The sequence below is a fragment of the Bos taurus genome, chromosome X, assembly GCF_002263795.3.
Source record: "Bos taurus isolate L1 Dominette 01449 registration number 42190680 breed Hereford chromosome X, ARS-UCD2.0, whole genome shotgun sequence".
NCBI classification, from domain to species: domain Eukaryota; kingdom Metazoa; phylum Chordata; class Mammalia; order Artiodactyla; family Bovidae; genus Bos; species Bos taurus.
The window spans coordinates 105,658,330-105,679,988 of NC_037357.1; the positions used below are offsets into that span (position 1 = coordinate 105,658,330).

At 42.3% G+C, this 21,659-nt stretch overlaps 1 protein-coding gene and 1 non-coding gene across 2 annotated transcripts in view; one reads left to right on the plus strand and one right to left on the minus strand.

The window, feature by feature from the left end:
- The first annotated feature begins 1,187 nt into the window (after nt 1–1,187).
- On the plus strand, nt 1,188–1,259 carry TRNAG-CCC (transfer RNA glycine (anticodon CCC)). Its single transcript has one exon. It is a non-coding gene; the product is annotated as a tRNA-Gly (tRNA).
- Nucleotides 1,260–16,810: 15,551 nt separating this feature from the next.
- XK (X-linked Kx blood group antigen, Kell and VPS13A binding protein) overlaps nt 16,811–21,659 on the minus strand; it is a 49,487-nt gene continuing 44,638 nt past the window's right edge. The window contains exon 3 of the mRNA XM_024988606.2: nt 16,811–20,523. Coding sequence (XP_024844374.1) covers nt 19,697–20,523 — 827 coding nt within the window. The 3' untranslated portion in view covers nt 16,811–19,696. The remainder of the gene's footprint in view (nt 20,524–21,659) is intronic.

The window sequence follows — 21,659 nt, forward strand, 5'->3', positions numbered from 1 at the left end:
GTGAAATCTAGAAAAACTGTACAGATGATCCTAGTTGTAGGGCAGGAATAGAGATGCAGACGTAGAGAATGGGCATGTGGACACAGGTGGAGAAGCAGAGGGTGGGGCAAACTGAGAGTAGCACTGCTACTACACTGTACACTGCACACTGCTAGTACACTGCTGCTGCTAAGTCACTTCAGTTGTGCCCGACTCTGCGTGACCCCATAGACGGCAGCCTGCCATGCTCCCCCACCCCTGGGATTCTCCAGGCAAGAACACTGGAGTGGGTTGCCATTTCCTTCTCCAATGCATGAAATTGAAAAGTGAAATTGAAGTCGCTCAGTCGTGTCCGACTCTTCACGACCCCATGGACTGCAGCCTTCCAGGCTCCTCCGCCCATGGGATTTTCCAGGCAAGGGTACTGGAGTGGGGTGCCATTGCCTTCTCCGGATATATACACTACCATGTGTAAAAGAGCCAGTGGGAAGCTGCTGTATAGCACAGGGAGCTCAGCTCGGTGCTCTGTGATGACCCAGAGGGGTGGGATGCGGGTGAGGGTGAGTCTGAGGAGGAGGAGGAGTCTCCCTGAGGAGAGAGACTCAAGAGGGAGGTGATATATATATATATACTTAAAGCTGATTCATGTTGTTGTACAGCAGAAACTAACACAATATTATAAAGCAAATATCCTTCAATTAAAAATTTAAAAAATAAGTTAAGAAAATAGACTCTGAAGCCCAGTCTAGATTTAAATCCCTAGCTGACCTTGACAGATGTGTGACTTTCGGCAAGTTACTTAACTTCTCTGTGTCTGTTTTCTCATGAGGGCGTGATCAGGATTAAGATGACTTAATTCATGTAAAGCATACAGAACAGGACCTGGTCCTCAGTAAACTGCTCCTCTGTAATTATACTGAGTAATAATCATATCTGAAAATGCACATTAGTGGACTTTTCCCTGTTGCGTTTCCACGTGGCTGACCCTGTCCCTAGTCACCCTGAGGCAACATCAGCCTGAGATGGCAGAATGGAGGGATGTGACTGAGGCTAGCATCTAAGAGAGGAGGGTAGTGTTTCCATTTGAGGTTGGAGAAATGATTTTTTTGAGTTGAAGCCATGATCTCGAGAGCCAGGCTTTGCTGTAAGAACCAGTTTCTAAGTTTTTTGGTTCTCACTGAGCACATTAAAAGCAAATCCGAGACACTTCCCTGGTGGTCCAGTGGCTAAGACTCTGCCCTCCCAAGGCAGGGGCCTGGGTTAGATCCCTGGTCAGGGAACTAGATCCCACATGCCACAACTAAAGATCCTGTGTGCCGCAACTAAGGATCTGGTGCACCCAAATAAATAAATAAAATCTTAAAAAAACAAACAAATAAAAAACAAAAAAAGAAAATCAAATCCTAAAGGGCTGAGGCCACATTGCTCTGGCAGAATAGAGAAGATACTATTTCAGCCTGGGTCACCTAGAACAGACTTTCTGCCCCACAGAAAGGCAGGTCATGTGAGTGAAAAAGTGGGCAGTGGGCCCTTGGGGTGGGGATTGAGAGAAGAGGGAGTCCCCTGCATGTTGAAGGCCCTCCCCTGACCTCAGCCTGGGAAGGGACATATGGAATCAGTTGAGAGATTCAGAGCTTGTGCTTCTCTTCCCATCGTTGACTCTATGAGTGACACTTGTTCAAGGCCCAACCTAATCATGAGTAACCAAGGAGGAGTTGAGGTCACAGAGAGAGGGCAGGGATGAGCCCTCCGGTGTGGCAATAGGGATCCAGAAGCCCAGCCTTGCTGGGGAGGTGGGATGTGAGGCTCAGGCCAAAAGCCTTCAATGTGCCCTCTGTGGAGCAGTCAGGTTGCAGGCCCCAAAAGAGGGAATGGGGTGCGCTCCGGGGTTGGCAAGCCACAGTGAGAAGGGGAATGCTGAGGAAGGCAGCAGAGGATTGGCCCTATCCATGGCAGACCTGGGCAGCAGAACCCAGCAGAAGACGTAGGGACCAGGTGTGAGCTAACACTGGCCCGACCTGGCCCCAGGACCAGCCTCAGGCCAGAGGGTTCAGCTGTCCCTCTGCCATGAGGCCACTGCACACAGTGTCTCTCCCATATGGTGTCTTTCCTTGACTCCATCTTAGTAAAGGAGGAGGGCAGGGATGATATTCTGAAAGATAGCATTTTATGGATAAAAAGGATGTGGGACAAATTCCCAATCTATCCTTGCCCCCCACCCCTCCCCCTGACAACCAGAAGCTCATTTTCTAAGTCTGTGAGTCTGTTTCTGTTTTGTAAATTAAGTTCATTTGTATCTTTTTAGAAAAACACCAGAGATCAAATTGTCAACATCCGTTAGATCATCGAAAAAGCAAGAGAGTTCCAGAAAAACATCTATTTCTGCTTTATTGACTATGCCAAAGCCTTTGACTGTGTGGATCACAACAAACTGTGGAAAATTCTGAAAGAGATGGGAATACCAGACCCCGTGACCTGCCTCTTGAGAAATCTGTATGCAGGTCAGGAAGCAACAGAACTGGACATGGAACAACAGACTGGTTCCAAATAGGAAAAGGAGTATGTTAAGGCTGTATATTGTCATCCTGCTTATTTAACTTATATGCAGAGTACATAAGGAGAAACGCTGGGCTGGAGGAAGCACAAGTTGGAATCAAGATTGCCGGGAGAAATATCAATAACCTCAGATATGCAGATGATACCACCCTTATGGCAGAAACTGAAGAAGAACTAAAGAGCCTCTTGATGAAAGTGAAAGAGGAGTGAAAAAGTTGGCTTAAAGCTCAACATTCAGAAAACGAAGATCATGGCATCTGGTCCCATCACTTCATGGCAAATATATGGAGAAACAGTGGAAACAGTGTCAGACTTTATTTTTTGGGGCTCCAAAATCACTGCAGATGGTGACTCCAGCCATGAAATTAAAAGACGCTTACTCCTTGGAAGGAAAGTTATGACCAACCTAGACAGCATATTAAAAACCAGAGACATTACTTTGTCAACAAAGGTCTATCTAGTCAAGGCTATGGTTTCTCCAGTGGTCATGTATGGATGTGAGAGTTGGACTATAAAGAAAGCTGAGTGCCAAAGAATTGATGCTTTTGAAGTGTGGTGTTGGAGAAGACTCTTGAGAGTCCCTTGGACTGCAAGATCCATCCAGTCCATCCTAAAGGAAATCAGTCTTGGATATTCATTGGAAGGACTGATGTTGCATCTGAAACTCCAATACTTTGGCCACCTGATGTGAAGAACTGACTCATTTGAAAAGACCCTGATTCTGGGAAAGATTGAAGGCAGGAGGAGAAGGGGATGACAGAGGATGAGATGGTTGGATGGCATCACCAACTCAATGGACATGAGTTTGAGTAAACTCCGGGAGTTGGTGATGGACAGAAAGGCCTGGCATGCTGCAGTCCATGGGGTCACAAAGAGTCAGACATGACTAAGGGACTAAACTGAGAAAAACACAGATTGTCCATATTTGAGTCTTCTGTACAAATTATAAGGAAAAATAAAATTTGTAAATTTATTAAATACATATGAAAATTAAAACATAAAGAAGATGTGGGCCAAGAAAAAGAATTGGAATAATGACATTTGCAGCAATGTGGATTGACCTAGAGATTGTCACATTAGGTGAAGTAAGTCAGAAAGAGAAAGACAAGTATCGTATGATATCACATATATGGAAACTAAAATATAACACAAATGAACTTATCTATGAAATAGAAAGAGACTCACAGACATAGAGAATATACTTGTGGTTGCCAAGGAGGAGGGGACTGATGGAGAGGGATAGACTGGGAGTTTAAGGTTAGTAGATGTAAACTGTTATATAAAGGATGGATAAACAGCAAGGTCCTACTGTATAGCACAGGGAACTATATTCAGTAACCTGTGATAAACCATAATGGAAAAGAATATGAAAAAGAATACATACATATATATAAAAAACTGGAGTCACTTTGCAGTATAGCACAAATTACCACAACATTGTAAAACGACTATACTTCAATAAAACAAATTTAAAGAAAAAAATTTAAATGAAATACAAAGCATTTTAAGTCTAAGATCTTCAGCTAGTGCAGAGAGACTATTCAGTTTAGCATAGATGGAGACACCAGGCTTAGGAAAGTTTTTTTTGTTTGGGTTTTTTTGTGTGTTTGGGTTTTTGTGTGTTTGTCTGTGCCATTGGGGAAGGGGAGTCAGGAGGAAGTTCAGATCCATTCTAGAATACAAAGAAGCTACATTTTATTTGGCTATCTAAGCTCAGTGTGAGGAAATCAGTGATTCTGTTACCTTTTGACACATATATCTGATGAAATATTCACCTGCTGTTAAGTCCCAGACACATGCCTTTCTTATACAGCAAGATTTCTGAATTGCTGGACAGCCCAGCTGCAGTGTAATCGCCTGGGGAAACTTTAGGAAAACCCTGATGCCCGGGTCTCACTCCCACACATTGCCACTTGAGTAGTCTGGGGTGTAGCCTGACCTCAGACTTTTCTAAAGCCCCTAGGTGGTTCTAATGCACAGCCACGGTTAAGAACCACTATATAGGAAAACATCAGCCCCATTGCCCAGGACATGCTGTGTTCACCCTCTCTTTGAACACAGAAATAATAGAGTAAGGATGACTCCTTCTTACTGCAAATACAATTTTTCTGACACGATGGGTGGAAAATGACATCCAGAAATGAGAGCAGGCTGACTTTTCTGTGGTGCGTTTAGTACTCTTCATAGAAAAGCAGGTCCTCAAGGTATCTAGCTATTCAAATGTCTAGAGCAGTGCTGTCCAATATACCACGAACCACAGAAGCCAATCACATACAACACTTTACATTTCCTAATAGCCACACTAGTGACTCAGATGGTAAAGAATCTGCCTGCAGTGCAGGAAACCTGGGTTTGATCCCTGGGCCAGGAAAATCCCCTGGAGAATGAAATGTCTACCCACTCCAGTATTCTTGCTAGGGAAACCTCATGGACAGAGGAGCCTGGTGGGCTACAGTCCATGGGGCTGCAAACAGTTGGACACGACTTAGCGACTAACACTCTCAGTGCACAGCACAGGGAACTCTACTCAATGACCTATGTGGAAAAAGAATCTTAAAAAGATTGGAGATTATATTTATACACACACACACACACAATTGATTCACTTTGTTGTATACCTGGAACTAACACAACATTGTAAATCAACTCTATGCCAATAAATTTTTTTACAAAAAATTTTAAAAGTAGGGGCTTCCTTGGTGGCTCAGTGGTAAAAGATCTGCCTGCCAATGCAGGTAATGTGGGTTCGATCCCTGGACCAGGAAGATCCCACATGTGGAGGAGCAAGTAAGCCCATTCGCCACAACTATTGAGTAAGTGCTTTTGAGCTTGGGAGCCACAACTACTGAAGCCTGTGCACCCTTGGGTCTGTGCTCTGCAACAACAGAAGTCACTCCATGAAAAGCCTGTGCACCATAACTAGAGAAAAGCCCATGCAGCAATGAAGACACAGCACAGCCAAGAATAAATATTTATTTTTAAAAAATTTAAAAAGTAACTAGATGCTAGTACAGCGACTATGGAGAACAGTATGAAGATTCCTTAAAAAACTGGAAATAGAACTGCCTTATGATCCAGCAATCCCACTGCTGGGCATACACACTGAGGAAACCAGAATTGAAAGAGACACGTGTACCCCAATGTTCGTCGCAGCACTGTTTATAATAGCCAGGACATGGAAGCAACCTAGATGTCCATCAACAGATGAATGGATAAGAAAGCTGTGGTACATATACACAATGGAGTATTACTCAGCCATTAAAAAGAATACATTTGAATCAGTTCTAATGAGGTGGATGAAACTGGAGCCCATTATACAGAGTGAAGTAAGCCAGAAAGAAAAACACCAATACAGTATACTAACGCATATATATGGAATTTAGAGGGATGGTGACGATGACCCTGTGTACGGGACAGCAGGGGAGACACTGATGTATGGAACAGTCTTTTGGACTTTGTGGGAGAGGGAGAGGGTGGGATGATTTGGGAGAATGGCACTGAAATACGTATAATGTCATATATGGAACGAGTCGCCAGTCCAGGTTCGATGCACGATGCTGGATGCTTGGGGCTGGTGTACTGGGACGGCCCAGGGGGATGGTATGGGGAGGGAGGGGGGAGGAGGGTTCAGGATGGGGAACACGTGTATACCTGTGGTGGATTCATTTCGATGTTTGGCAAAACCAATACAATAGTGCAAAGTTTAAAAATAAAATAAAATTAAAAAAAAAAAAAACAAGAAAGGAAGAACAAAACTAAAAAAAATAAAATTAAATTAAAAAATAAATTAAAAATAAATTTAAAAAAGTAACTAGATGGGGTGAAATTCATTTTAATAAATTCTGTATTTAGTCCAATATATCCAAGATGTTATCATTGTAATATAATCAAACATAAAAATTATTAATATTTTCTTCTTTTTGGTACTAAGTCTTGGAAATGTGATGTGTGTTTTACATTTACAACACATCTCAACTCAGACTAGGAATATTTCAAGTGCTTAGTAATCACACATGGCTAATGCCTGCCATACTGGATAATGCTGGCTTAGACATCATGGCATTCACAAGTATTAGGATTGGCAGTCACACAAAATCAATGGCGTAGGTCTTGCAGTTTGCTGTTTAAGATATGTTACTTAAACCTTCCTAATGGGGGAAGAAGGATTTTTCTAGACGTGTCACACCAGCCAACTAGAGTTCTCCATCAGGGTTGGGGGAGATAACAAAAGGTCTTTCTTCTTTCTCTCAGGAAACACCATCCTTGGCCACTGTGAAGAAAGAAGTAGATGGTCTGGGTAGGGACTGAAGTCTTCCTTGGATCCGGGCCTGACACAATCACCTGTCCCATAACTATGACCCCTTAGCCAAACTCTCCCTGTACAATGTAAGCACTTAATAGTGTCCCTACTGAAAATCATTTTGAAGAAAATATATATTTTTTTCTCATTTATCTACTAAGGCAGTGTTAACTTCTTTGGTTCCAAAGAATAAGACTTGATCAACTGGGTTCTAGGTTCACCTGTGCTGAACTACACCTGTTGGCCTTGAGAAGTTCTATCAGTTTTTCTAGAAAAAGAGGACAGTGGCCCTGAGCAGATATATTGTAGAAGAACAGGACTTCAACCCGGAGGTCTTTCCCCTGGGACCCTCCTGGTTTCAGCCCAGTGTCCCCCTTATGGCTTCAGAGCAGGGCTCCAGTGCTGGGAGCTGTGGGGGGTGCCCTGCCTCAGCCCCCAGCCTGGGGTCTCAGCAGAAATGATCCCTCCCTACTGAGTAAGAGCTGCCTTCTATGTACTCTGCCCGTTCATTCCAGGCTACCCTGGGAAGTGCCACCAGGCTTGCTTCTTTCCTTGGTCTCTGATATCTGCCAAACTTAACCACATCTGCAATCTGGGCAAAGTTTAGGAGTCAGGAGAGCCTAGTGATTCAATGCTTGAGCTTTGGCATCAGACAATATTGAGCTGGAATACTAACTCTACTACTTACTGTGCAACCACAGGAAAATTCCTTTAGTTCACTACTCTCAGCTTTCTTTTCTGTAAAATGGAAATAATTGCAGCAATGGCTGCATAGGATTATTGTGAGGAATAAAAGTGATCACGTGGATACTGGTGCTTAGCAGAGGACCTGGCTTGTGTCAACACTATCATTTTTCCTCCCCCTCACAATGTGGCCAGTGATCCAACCTCACCTCTCTCCCATGCTCCATCAACAAAGACCTATAAGCTGTTCTCTGATTATAAGTATCCTTTTTTATTAATTCAGGCTTTTGCACATGGTGTTTTAGAACACCATGAAAATTCTTTCCACTGCCTCCGCCAGGTAAACACCTACTCATGCTTCAGATCACAAGCAGGGGCAGATCTAAGTTTAATGGGGCCTGAAACCTAGACAATTTGGTCTGGGGAGAAGCTTTGAAAAAGAGATAAAAAATATGAATTCAAAATTAGGTACAAAATGAAAGAATGTTCCAGATGAAAACCAGAACAAAGTACTGGCGCCTTGGAGATTCTGATCCCGTCCTGTGATCTCTTTGGACAGTGTGGCAGAAATGCATAGTAAATGTCCTTTCGAATTGTATCCAATTTCTCCTTGCTGTCTAGAAAGTGCTACACTCCCGGCATTCATTGGGGGCCTAAAGCTTAAGCGCTATAAACTTCAGGGTAAATCTCTGGTCTGGGATTTTATGTTACTTTCTCTTTGAATCTCTCTGGACCTCCAAGACCAGATCTGAACTCCTTCTGTCTGTCCCTCGGACCTCCTGGCTTATAGTCCCATCATAGCTCTTACCATAGTGCATTGAGATCACCAGGTTGGGTGTCTGACTCTTTGAAGGGACTGTGAGTTCTGGAAAGGAAGGTTGGTGTCTTAGTCACACTACCCTCAGTGTCTAGTCCAGCACCTGGCACAAGGGGGCGCACTTCAAATAGCTGTTGAACTAACGAATGAATATCCGGTTTCCCTCTCCAACCTCTAGGATTCCTAATTCTCCAGAGCTGAGAATTCTCTTTCCTGCTTCTCTTAGACGCCCGCAGATCCACAATTCCACTCCAAGGACACAAACACAATCCCACTAATGGGCATTCTAACAAGATAATTGGATGTAATTGTTCCTATTTTTTTCAACATATGACTTCTTCCTGCTGCTGCTGCTGCTGCTAAGTCACTTAAGTCGTGTCTGACTGTGTGACCCCACAGATGGCAGCCCACCAGGCTCCCCCATCCCTGCGATTCTCCAGGCAAGCAGCCCACCAGGCTCCCCCATCACTGGGATTCCCCAGGCAAGCAGCCCACCAGGCTCCCCTGTCCCTGGGATTCTCCAGGCAAGAACACTGGAGTGGGTTGCCATTTCCTTCTCCAGTGCATGAAAGTGAAAAGTGAAAGTGAAGTCGCTCAGTTGTGTCCGACTCTAGTGACCCCATGGACTGCAGCCCACCAGGCTCCTCCATCCATGAGACTTTCCAGGCAAGAGTACTGGAGTGGGGTGCCATTGCCTTCTCCCTGAGAGTTTCTTAATCAGGGACATATAATGCAAAAGGAGATAAGTACAGGACTTTGTTTTTGGAGGGGAGACAGGGAGCTTTCATATTCTTCATATTCTTCCCAAATTCATCATCTTAGCTGAATTTTTTTTTTTTTTTGGCCGTGCCACCTTAAGATTAATGTGGAATCTTAATTCCCCAACCAGGGATCAAACTTGTGCCCTCTGCATTAGAAGCATGGACTCATAAACACTGGACCACTAGGGAAGTCTTTGAATCTTTAATTTTAAAAATGACAGGGCTTCCCTGGTGGCTCAGCAGTAAAGAATTCACCTGCCAATGCAGGAGACATGGGTTTGATCCTTGATCCAGAAAGATCCCACATGCCATGGAGCAGCTAAGCCTGTGTACCTCAACTACTGAAGACCACATGCCCTAGAACCCATACTCCACAAGAGAAGCCACCGCAACGAGAAGCCTGAGCACTGCAACTTGAGAGGAGTCCCTGCTCACCACAACTAGAGAAAAGCCTGTGCAAAAACGAAGCCCCAGCACAGCCATAAATAAATAAATAAATGAGAGTGAAATGTCAGATTGCCCAGCAAATGGCCATTTCCCCAACTTGTTGCTGTTTGCAGAATCCTATTTTTGTGGATATCCTTCCTCCCATAAGCTAAAGGATAGTGGCCTCTTTGCCAGCCCCAAGGAATGACTGCTGTGTAGTCAAACGAAACCATGACAACATCATTCTGTTTGCCAGAGACAGCTTTAGAGGTAGGGATATGACAACTCCAGCCAATAAGAAACTTATGGAATTCTGCTGAAGGGGATAGGTGGCTTCTAGGAAAGATTTCCCCCTGAAAGAAGGAAAATCCTTTTTCTAATTTTGGTTCAGTTGTGTAACTGTGACTCCTGGAGCCCAGGCTGTCATGTTGCAATCATAAGGAGGCAAACGTGAAGATGAAGCAGCAAAATTTCTTAGGTCAGATAACAAAATCTTATTGTTTAAGCCACTTCTAATCAGGTGTTCTTCAATTTAGAAGACTTAAATTGAAGAAAGTTGGGAAAACCACTAGACCATTCAGGTATGACCTAAATCAAATCCCTTATACAGTGGAAGTGAGAAATAGATTTAAGGGACTAGATGTGATAGACAGAGTGCCTGATGAACTATGGACGGAGGTTCATGACATTGTACAGGAGACAGGAATCAAGACCATCCCCAAGAAAAAGAAATGCAAAAAAGCAAAATGGCTGTCTGAGGAGGCCTTATAAATAGCTGTGAAAAGAAGAGAAGTGAAAAGCAAAGGAGAAAAGGAAAGATATAACCATTTGAATGCAGAATTCCAAAGAATAGCAAGGAGAGATAAGAAAGCCTTCCTCAGTGGTCAATGCAAAGAAATAGAGGAAAACAATGAATGGGAAAGACTAGACATCTCTTTAAGAAAATTAGAGATACCAAGGGAACATTTCATGCAAAGATGGGCTCAATAAAGGACAGAAATGGTATGGACCTAACAGAAGCAGAAGATATTAACAAGAGGTGGCAAGAATACACAGAACTGTACAAAAAAGATCTTCATGACCCAGATAATCATGATGGTGTGATCACTCACACTCACCTAGAGCCAGACATCGTGGAATGTGAAGTCAAGTGGGCCTTAGGAAGCATCACTATGAACAAAGCTAGTGGAGGTGATGGAATTCCAGTTGAGCTATTTCAAATCCTAAAAGATGATGCTGTGAAAGTGCTGCACTCAATATGTCAGCAAATTTGGAAACTCAGCAGTGGCCACAGGACTGGAAAAGGTCAGTTTTCATTCCATTCCCAAAGAAAGGCAATGCGAAAGAATGCTCAAACTACTGCACAATTGCACTCATCTCACATTCTAGTAAAGTAATGCTCAAAGTTCTCCAAGCCAGGCTTCAGCAATATGTGAACTGTGAACTTCCAGATGTTTAAGGTGGTTTTAGAAAAGGCACAGGAACCAGAGATCAAATTGCCAACATCTGCTGGATCATGGAAAAAGCAAGAGAGTTCCAGAAAAACATCTATTTCCGCTTTATTGACTATGCCAAAGCCTTTGACTGTGTGGATCACAATAAACTGTGGAAAATTCTGAAGGAGATGGGAATACCAGACCACTTGATCTGCCTCTTGAGAAACCTGTATATAGGTCAGGAAGCAACAGTTGGAAGTGGACATGGAATAACAGACTGGTTCCAAATAGGAAAAGGAGTACGTTAAGGCTGTATATTGTCACCCTGCTTATTTAACTTATATGCAGAGTACATCATGAGAAATACTGAGCTGGAGGAAGCACAAGCTAGAATCAAGATTGCAGGGAGAAATATCAGTAACCTCAGATATGCAAATGACACCACCCTTATGGCAGAAAGTGAAGAAGAACTAAAGAGCCTCTTGATGAAAGTAAAACAGGAGAGTGAAAAAGTTGGCTTAAAGCTCAACATTCAGAAAACGAAGATCATGGTATCCAGTCCCATCACTTCATGGCAAATAGATGGGGAAACAGTGGCTGACTTAATTTTACTGGGCTCCAAAATCACTGCAGATGGTGACTGCAGCCATGAAATTAAAAGACGCTTTTCCTTGGAAGGAAAGTTATGACCAACCTAGACAGCATATTTAAAAGCACAGACATTTCTTTGTCAACAAAGGTCTGTCTAGTCAAGGCTATGGTTTCTCCAGTAGTATGTATGGATGTGAGAGTTGGACTATAAAGAAAGCTGAGCGCCGAGGAATTGATGCTTTTGAAGTGTGGTGTTGGAGAAGACTCTTCAGAGTCCCTTGGACTGCAAGGAGATCCAACCAGTCCATCCTAAAGGAGATTGGTCTTTGGTGTTCATTGGAAGGACTAATGTTGAAGCTGAAACTCCAATACTTTGGCCACCTGATGCAAAGAGCTAACTCATTTGAAAAGACCCTGATGCTGCGAAAGATTGAGGGCAGGAGAAGGGGACAGAGGGGACGACAAAGGATGAGATGGTTGGATGGCATCACTGACTCAATGGACATGAGTTTGGGTAAACTCTGGGAGTTGCTGATGGACAGGGAGGCCTGGCGTGCTGCGGTTCATGGGGTCGCAAAGAGTCGGACACGACTGAGTGACTGAACTGAACTGAATCAGGTGTTCTATGAATTGTAGCTGAAAGCACCTTGATAGAATTTCTCATGAATCCAAGGAAGTGAACTGAAGAATGTGTCGAAATCTCATTATTTTGATGGTTATCATTATAAATAATACACATCTTTTTAGTACTTTGAAATTGTAATAGAATTTCACCTTGATGACACACTTTGTGTAAAGGTAAATAATTTACTTCTTGAAAATAGAATACTCACAAAGTCACATTACATTTTAAAAATAAAAAATATATATTTTCTTGTCTCTTGAATCAAGCTGGAAATGAGAGAAGCCAAGTGATTTGTGTGTGAACAACTTTCATTTCAAAGGAAAAAAGTAGACTTTAAGTACACATGAGAAGATATTCCATTAGTGAAAAAACTTTCTAGAGTAGTAATTCCCAACAGGGAGGGATAAATTTGGAGAATGGGACTGACATACCCACAGTACTATATATAAAATAGATAACTAATAAAGACCTACTGTATAGCACAGTGAATTATACTCAATACTCTGTAATGGCCTATATGGGGAAAGAAACTGAAAAAGAATGCATACATGTGTACAATATAAAAGATTCACTTTGCTGTTCACTTGAAACTAACACAACATTGTAAATCAATTATATACCCCCCAAAATTAAAGAAAAAATAATAATTCCCCACACTCTCAATTACAAAGGAGGTCTTTTAAGGTCACCTCCCATATGATGGTGGTGGAATTTTTAACAACTGTTCAAGGTAGGGACTTGGGGGGGTAATGACAAAGTTACTTTAAATACAGTGACACTTTTAATCAGTCTTGTTCTATCGCTCACAACAGCATCCTCATAGGTGTGACAAACAATTGTACACATGTGTGCCAGACATCTCTGAATAGTGTCAAACATCCCTTGTCAGTGGAGAGCAGCACAATGCTTCTGCAATTGGTGGAGGTCTGCAGCTCTACAGCTGAGCACTGTTGTTCTAAAAAATTCTGCCGCTCTACTTCAGAAGGTCACCTTGTCGGGAGAAGGCAACACCAGGGCCGCAGTTTCCTGTGCAGTGGACAGGGCGGAGGGGTGAGGTGGGAGGGGGAGGGGGTGGTGATGGTGGTGGGGTGAGGACAGTCCTGCAGCCCCACTCCAAAATAGAATTTCTAAATCCTATTTTTTTTTCTTGAGTGCTATTGCTCCTGAGAACCCGATTCATTAACTGTCAAATTTAGGTAATTAAAATAGGGAGCTGAGTGATAAGAAATGAAACCAGTATGCATAATGCAGACGTCTATGGAGGAAGATATTCCCAGGGCTCTAGGAAGCAGGCTAATCAGGAACTTCAATCAGGAACTCATCATTTGGAGACAGACAATTAATTCAGGACAGGAGGCAGGGAGGGAGCAGAAGCACAGGCAGAATCTCAAAATCTCTCTGGATAAATCTCTCGTTGGGAGGAGGCAGATGCGGAAACCTCACATGGGGGAGCCTGGATGAGAAGTTTTCTGAAAAAACCCACTGCAAAGAGATGCTGCTGCATCCTGCTGTATACTTCTCAGGGATGCTAGGGGTACAAAACCCAGCTTAAAACAGCACTGTTTTAGACCTCCTTGGTCTAGACCTCCAGAGCATTTCTAGAGAAACAACCACACAGAGAGGGTGACAGGGAGCCATAAGGCATCCCCTTAGGTAGGCTTCTGCAGTGGACACACACATTCTTAGCAGGTTAGAGGCCTAGTCTGATGGGGTTTCTTGTGCCCCGGGAAAGAAGGGATTGGGAATATTTCTGAATTCCCAGCTCTCTTCATATCATATGCTGATATGAAGTGCCTTTTTTGAAAAAAAGAAAAAAGGCTCAAAACATCACTCATTATAGTGTTGGAGTTGGTATTTCTGAGCTGTTTCCCAGTTGGAAAGTTGTTCACAGAGAATATAGTCTCCTGGAATGGGGCACCCGGAAAAATGTGGTCATGGAGGAATAATATATACTGTACTTCCCTCACCTGCTTCCAAATCTTTAGAAACTTGGGCCTAAAAACTGTAAAATGAACTATCACAGTGGGACGGGGGCAGGGTATGAACTACATGTTCATGTATTAAGCAGCCAACCCTTGATAGTTAAGATGGGGATCCATGAAAAAGCATCACCCACAGTTTGCATATTAAAAAGCAGAGACATTACTTTGCCGACAAAAGTCCCTATAGTCAAACCTGTGGTTTTTCCTGTAGTCATGTACGGATGTAATAGACCATAAAGAAGGCTAAGTGCTGAAGAATCGATGCTTTCGAACTGTGGTGCTGGAGAAGACTCTTGAGAGTTCCTTGGACTTCAATGAGATCAAGCCAGTCAATCCTAAAGAAATCAACCCTGAATATTCATTGGAAGGACTGATGCTGAAACTGAAGCTCCAATACTTTGGCCACCTGGTGTGAAGAGACGGTTTATTAGAAAAGACCCTGATGCTGGGAAAGATTGAAGGCGAAAGGAGAAGGGAGAGGCAGAGGATGAGATGGGTAGATAGCATCACCAACTCAATGGACTTGAATTTGAGCAAATTCTGGGGACAGTGCAGGACAGAAGAGCCTGGTGAGATGCAGTCCATGGGGTCACAAAGAGTCAGATGCAACTTACCAACTGAACAACACAGTTTGCCAGTAAACATCCCAAATTTATGCCATTAAGCTATTAGTATTGATAAAATGCATGTTTTCTTCAAATAGATTTTCAAAGTCTGCTCTAGTTTTCCCAGCTTTCACAGGGAAGTTAAAATTTCATCATAACTTTAAACAAAGAGAACTCATAGAAGAGAACTGAGTAGATATTCACATTGTTAAGGAAGGTTTCTGGAAACAAATGAATTGATCCAATTGTTAAATGGAATATGAACTCTAGATTAGATACCAGTATCATAATCATGTTGAATTTCCAGAATTTGATCACTGTTCTATAGCTATGTAAGAAAATGACTTTAATACACAGTGAAGTGTTTAGGAATAAAGGGGAAAAAGAATGAAAGTAAGAATTATAAAGTAAACATGACAAAATATTAATACATGAAACTGAGTGAAGGATAAAGGAATTCGTTGCACCATTCCTAAGGCTTTTCTATTAGCTTGAAATTATTTCAAAATAAATGAAGTAATTTTAGAATGACCTACTTAAACACTACTCTTGTTGACCTTCTGTTTTCTCAAGGGGTTGACTTAACACCAGGAGATCTCTTCCAAAAGACTTATCCTGTAGCTAAGTCTTTCCAAATTGCAAGGCTACCTTCAGAGGCAAAGAAATGACTGCAACAATCCTTGTCTAGTTCATGCTCCAAAAATGACCCCTTTAATAACTGACAGTTTTGTTTTTTAGATTCCACATATAGGTAAAATAATACAGTATTTATCTTTCTTAAAATAAAGAAACAAAAAACCTCTCATAGATATAGAGGTCTTCCCTGGTGGCTCAGATGGTAAAAGCATCTGCCCGCAATGTGGGAGACCCGGGTTTGATACCTGGGTCAGGAAGAACTCGTGGAGAAGGAAATGGCAACCCACTCCAGTACTCTTGCCTGGAAAATTTCATGGATGGGAGAGCCTAGTGGGCTACAGTCCATGGGGTCGGAAAGAGTCAGACATGACTGAGCAACTTCACATGCTGCTGCTGCTGCTAAGTTGCTTCAGTTGTGTCCGACTCTGTGCGACCCCATAGATGGCAGCCCACCAGGCACCCCCATCCCTGGGATTCTCCAGGGAAGAACACTGGAGTGGGTTGCCATTTCCTTCTCCAATGCATGAAAGTGAAAAGTGAAAGTGAAGTCGCTCAGTCGTGTCCGACTCTTAGCGACCCCATGGACTGCAGCCTACCAGGCTCTTCCGTCCGTGGGATTTTCCAGGCAAGAGTACTGGAGTGGGGTGCCATTGCCTTCTCCAACTTCACATAGATATAGGTAATACATTAGTGGTTGCCAGTTGGGGGTGGGTGGGTAAAATCCATGGAGGGGATCAAGAGGCACAAATTTCTAGTCCTAAGTAAGTCACAGGATATAATAAACAGCATGGTGACCAGAGTCAACAATATTGTACTGCATATTTCAAAGTTGCTAAGAGAGTAAATCTTAAAATAAAACTTATCACAAGAAAAAAGTTTTGTAATTTTGTATGGTGACAGATGGTAAGTAGAATTATTGGTTATCATTTTGCAGTTTATACAAATATTGAATCATTATACATGTACATCTGAACCTAATATGTCAAGTATACCTCAATAGAAAAAATAATGCATTTTGACATGTAGAAAAAACCTGATTTTTTTTTCCAACCACAGATCATCATTTACAATTTGACTATTTGCTTATGTAACTATTAAGTCACTCATTTGATATCTTATATTTCTGGATCAGTATACCACTTATGTTTGAGCAGAATTTTAGGATTTAGCAGTGTAGCTTTAAAAAATGGGATAAAGGCTTATAAAACAATCAGAGGAATTTTATGGACTGTTGGTGTCTTGCCAGGCAGAGCACTAGCACTCTCAAATTTCTCATCCTACAGACAAAATTTCTAGATGAGATTACAAAATCATAATTAATCACACAAAAAAAAACAGTTTCAATTTTGTTTCTAAAATAGTCCCTGAAGTAAAAAAGCCATGCAAGGACTCTAAGGAATGAAAAGCAAGGAGAAATTGAAAAATTAATTTATTATATGAAGAAACATGAACAATATTTATTAGAGTGAATGGCTGCTGAGAAGCAGCCTGCAAAAGCTCTCATCCACAATGTACAGGCTGAGAAGTACTGATACATACACTCATAACCATAGCAATAATGTTCTGAGGAGGCTTCCAAGGAAATGCTGCATTTAACAATCAATTTTAAAGTTTATTTTTCCCATTTACAAGGCTGAAAAGATTATATCCACATTCAATTAAAGTCTAGCAGGATCAGGCATTCAAATTGTAAAGCAAATTAACAAAAGATGCTGTTACATCCTTTATGAAACATGACAGATACAAAAATGATAAGCTCATCTGCTATCAAAAGCAATTTCGCAGATTTCAGTGGGTCTTTTTCCTCCAAGTACTATATGTTTGAGTGCTAATTTTTTACGTAACTGATGGTAAGAGAAAAGGCAACTGCTGAGTTCTCTCCAAGAGTAAAAGACCATTTATTTACACTTGTCCTTCCATAAAGTCAAAGGCCGACATATTCCCTGAAGACACTCACGTAAATGATGTTGTTTCTTTTCTAACAGTAAAACAAAAACAATAACCTGTTTTGGGATTTGAGTAACTATAAAAACAACTCCTTTAAACATGCATGGCACTTTAAAAACATTTTCAAAGCATTTTCACAGCTATTATTTAAATTTGTTCTGCTGACAACCTTGTGAGGTAGGCTGGGCAAGAATATCATGCAAATCTGACGGGTGAGGAAACTGAGGCAGAGATCAAGTAAGTAATTTGCTGGGTTATCAGGGTGATGCCAACCTCTATACTGCACTGTCTCCAGTAATGAAGAAAGTCTAAACATGTTTCATGACCTTGTTTCAATATATTTGGAGGAAAAACTTCACTTCCATCCAGTCAAATGGTAGTGATTCAGTTGGTGCATCTCTTATGACAAGTTAAGGCATGTAATTAGACAAAGCACTGAGAGTTTTAAAAATTGGAATTATAACTGAAAAAGATGTTTTAACTCTCAAGATAGGAGATTTGCTGGTTTGTTTGTCTTTAGGGCAACCTAGTTCTGCATAATTTTGCCTTTTCAGAGGTATAATATAAATCATTAAAAAAAATTTCTCAGTTCACTAGGATTTAAATTTTTGCCATGAAAAAAGCAGTGGTTTCTTTCCCCAAAGTGACTACATGGTCACTTTGTGGTCCCAAAGTGGGGGTATCTTCATATCAAGAGTTAAAGACGACAAAATGTCCAATTTAGTTACCAAACCTTATAATTATCCTTATAAATGTGGCTTAAAACTGGGCTTTGGGAGTGTGGCAGACCATCACTGTTAGATTGATTTGGGGTCACTCAATATGCTTACCTACATGCTACATTAAAATGATTTTAAATGTATTTGAAGGCCCAGATTTTGTAACGGTTCTTGAGACAGGCTTCCAAATGAAGGCTGGGGAAGTACTAGTCTCTCCATGCTGGTCTAATTCTGACCACAACTCCTGCTTAAACTCACCATTTTAACCTGTTCTCCGACAAACTAGCTATTAGAAACTGGATGGTTCTGAAAGTTCAGCCATTAGGGTCCTAAGACTGTCAACCCTGACTGACCTGCAATGTCCAGTCTTGTCAGTGACAGGTCACCTGCTCCCAGGTATTTCATTATCAAGGTTTTTATGGTAGAAATAATGGCACTAGATCAAGGCATTTTCCCTGGACAACTGAGGAGATTCTACAGATCCTTTTACAAAAGAAACAGGGTTCCAAATTAAAGGAGAAATTATACTGAAGATAGGAGAGTGTAGGAGGATAAAATTGAAGTTCTTATTCAAATTAACTCATAATCATACCAAATCAAGGTACATTCAGTTAAAGATAAAAATCTTCTGGTCATACCATCTCTTTGTAAAATTTAAGTTTCTAAAGTCTGTATCTAACTGAAGGGGGGAACTCTGCTCCTTCAAATAATGAAACTTATAATGCCCTATATACCTGTGCTAGGTGAGAAATTTCTACGGAGTTTTCTACTAGAAATTTCCAAAACTGTAGGATGGGACTGAATCTTGAAGAGGTTAAGCCTACCTTCTAGCAGAGTCATATCTTCAGCCATCACAAGAAGGTAAGAATTCTGCTTATAAAAGCCAAAATCATTTTGATATTTTAACAACCCCCTCGATTCAGAGTTTCTCCAACATATTGAAGGAACACAACTTCTCTAAAACTCTACACTTCCATAACCAAATTAAGAATTCAATTTTGCATCCATGGATTCTTAAGAATAGATTTTGCAAATCCAGACTTTTGAGTCAATGAGAAATAGGAGGCCAAGGTTGCTATGACTGGTTATGTACAAAGAGCCCTAGTGAGATGAAAATGGAACATCTGCCTATTCAAAAACCAAACTGGAACAGCCTTCTCTGAAAACTCTGACAGGAATGATGTGGCTGATGGCAAAAACCCCAGTGATCATCTCTGGTCATCAGACAGCTCTTAGGTGAGAACTCTTCTCAGGGATAATAAAACATTAGGCTACCTAAACCAGTAGTCCAGAAAACTAGAACATAAGAAATCCCCTGTCCTCATTCTATGTGATGGCTCTCAACAGCCAACTCAGATATCATGGGTACTTTGTCAATGACAAGGCGGGTAATGTCTGGTCAACTGTGAAAGGTGGTGCTTTAGGCTGCCACTGCAACACTCACGGGTTCCCCTGACTCCTCTCCATGGTTCCCACTCACCTGACCGACAGCTCTCTAAAGGGGAGCAACTCACAAGGAGTCGAGAGCTAAATTCCTGCTTTGTTAATTGTGCAGGGCCCATCACTTGCTTCTGAAGAACAGGGATCAACCCAGCAAACACTATATCTGGGCCTCAAGAGACTCAGGTCCCATTAAGCAGAAGAGAGCTCATCAGTATTCAAGATCTGGCTAGGCATGGAACTTATTTTACTGCTAGAAGGGGTCTCCTCTCTGTCTGTGGGTGACCTTAGGTCTGTATTTTCTGCAGACTCGCAGGATTCCCGCCGCCTGCGGTTACAACAGGCACACTTTAGCCACTCCTGAAAGCTTTCAGAAGCATTGGGGGAAAAGAGCTTTTTGCAAGGGTGGAAGAACTGATAGAACACAACCATGAACAGAATGGCCGTGCAGTACCCAATGAGCAACTGCAGCATCAGCAGGGGTGCACACACATACATATAGATGTCAGTCTTGTAAAGATACCACATGAGGAGGAGGAAGGCGTTCTCGATGAACCTCACCATGTAGTACACCAGGAGCCGGTACCAGTTCTGAGACTTGCTGATGAGGTCGGGGTTGTTGATTTTCAGCTGCACCGCCGACCAGCAGAACATGTTGATCCCGGCGTAGAGGAGGGTGAGGAAGCACAGCACAATGGTGGTGCCCAGCCGACTGAAGGCCTTCTCAAAGTTCTCAGGGAAGGGGGAGCCACTGCACCAGAAGAGGATCCAGGGGTAGAAGAGGAAGCCGAGGAAGTTGATGAGTATGTCTATGACCACCCAGGCCTTCAGGACAGAGGTAAAGAGGACCAGGACAATGACTCGGGTGACAATCTCAAAGCTCCTCCAGAGGAAGATACAGACATAGGCCAGGGGCTTCACCTTGACATCATATTCATCGTATTTGATCTTGATGGCTAGGATGTTACAGCGCAAGGCTCCGTACACAATGGACAATAGGGAAAGGACCATGAACAGACCTGAGGAGAGAAGAGAAAGAGTGCTCTCAAGTCCCACCTCCACCAAGAATCCTCCTGTGGTGGCCATGGTCACTCCCCTACCCGCGTTCCTTGGACCCTTCTGTTTTATGTGCACAGGCAGACTTCCACTGTCAGGGCTGTGCCTGAGGGCTTTTTTTCAGGGTTGCAGAAGCCTGCTGTGCCCAGGCGCCAGGCAGGCAGAAGTGCCCTGGAATTAATACCCCTGGGATTAACCCTTCAATACCCCAACCCTAGCCCTGAGAAGAGCTGGAATATAACAAACCAAATTTCCCTACCCTTTGGGTAGAATAACTCAGAGGTGTGTGTTCTGTACTCTTGGGGTTGGCCAGAAAGTCCCTTTCTGTTTTTCCATAGCATTTTAAGGAAACGCCAAGTGAGCTTTTTGGCTAACTCAGTATTTATGGGTGTTTCCTCACAGGATTATTTTCTAGTCACCCACAGAAACTGTTGTTTAATAATGCTCCCTTTATTGGCCACTTTCTCTTCCCTGTCTCACTACCCTTCTCCCACGGTTCTTAGAAAGACCTGTGCTCAGATTCCTTGTCTTGGTCTACTTCACGGTCAACTGAAACTAAAACACCTTTGGACCCCATCTTGCTCTGTCTGAATATATAGAGTCCTTTACATGATCCCCAAGAAAAAGAAAGGCAAAATGGTTGTCTGAGGAGGCCTTACAATAGCTGAGAAAAGAAGAGAAGTGAAAGGCAAAGGAGAAAAAGGAAAGATATACCCATCTGAATGCAGAGTTCCAAAGAATAGCAAGGAGAGATAAGAAAGCCTTCCTCGGTGATCAATGCAAAGAAATAGAGGAAAACAACAGAATGGGAAAGACTAGAGATCTCCTCAAGAAAATTAGAGATACCAAGGGGACATTTCATGCAAAGATGGGCTCAATAAAGGACAGAAATGGTATGGACCTAACAGAAGCAGAAGATATTAAGAAGAAGTGGCAAGAATACACAGAAGAACCGTACAAAAAAGATCTTCATGACCCAGATAACCATGATGGTGTGATCACTCACCTAGAGCCAGACATCGTGGAATGTGAAGTCAAGTGGGCCTTAGGAAGCATCACTACAAACAAAGCTAGTGGATGTGATGGAATTCCAGCTGAG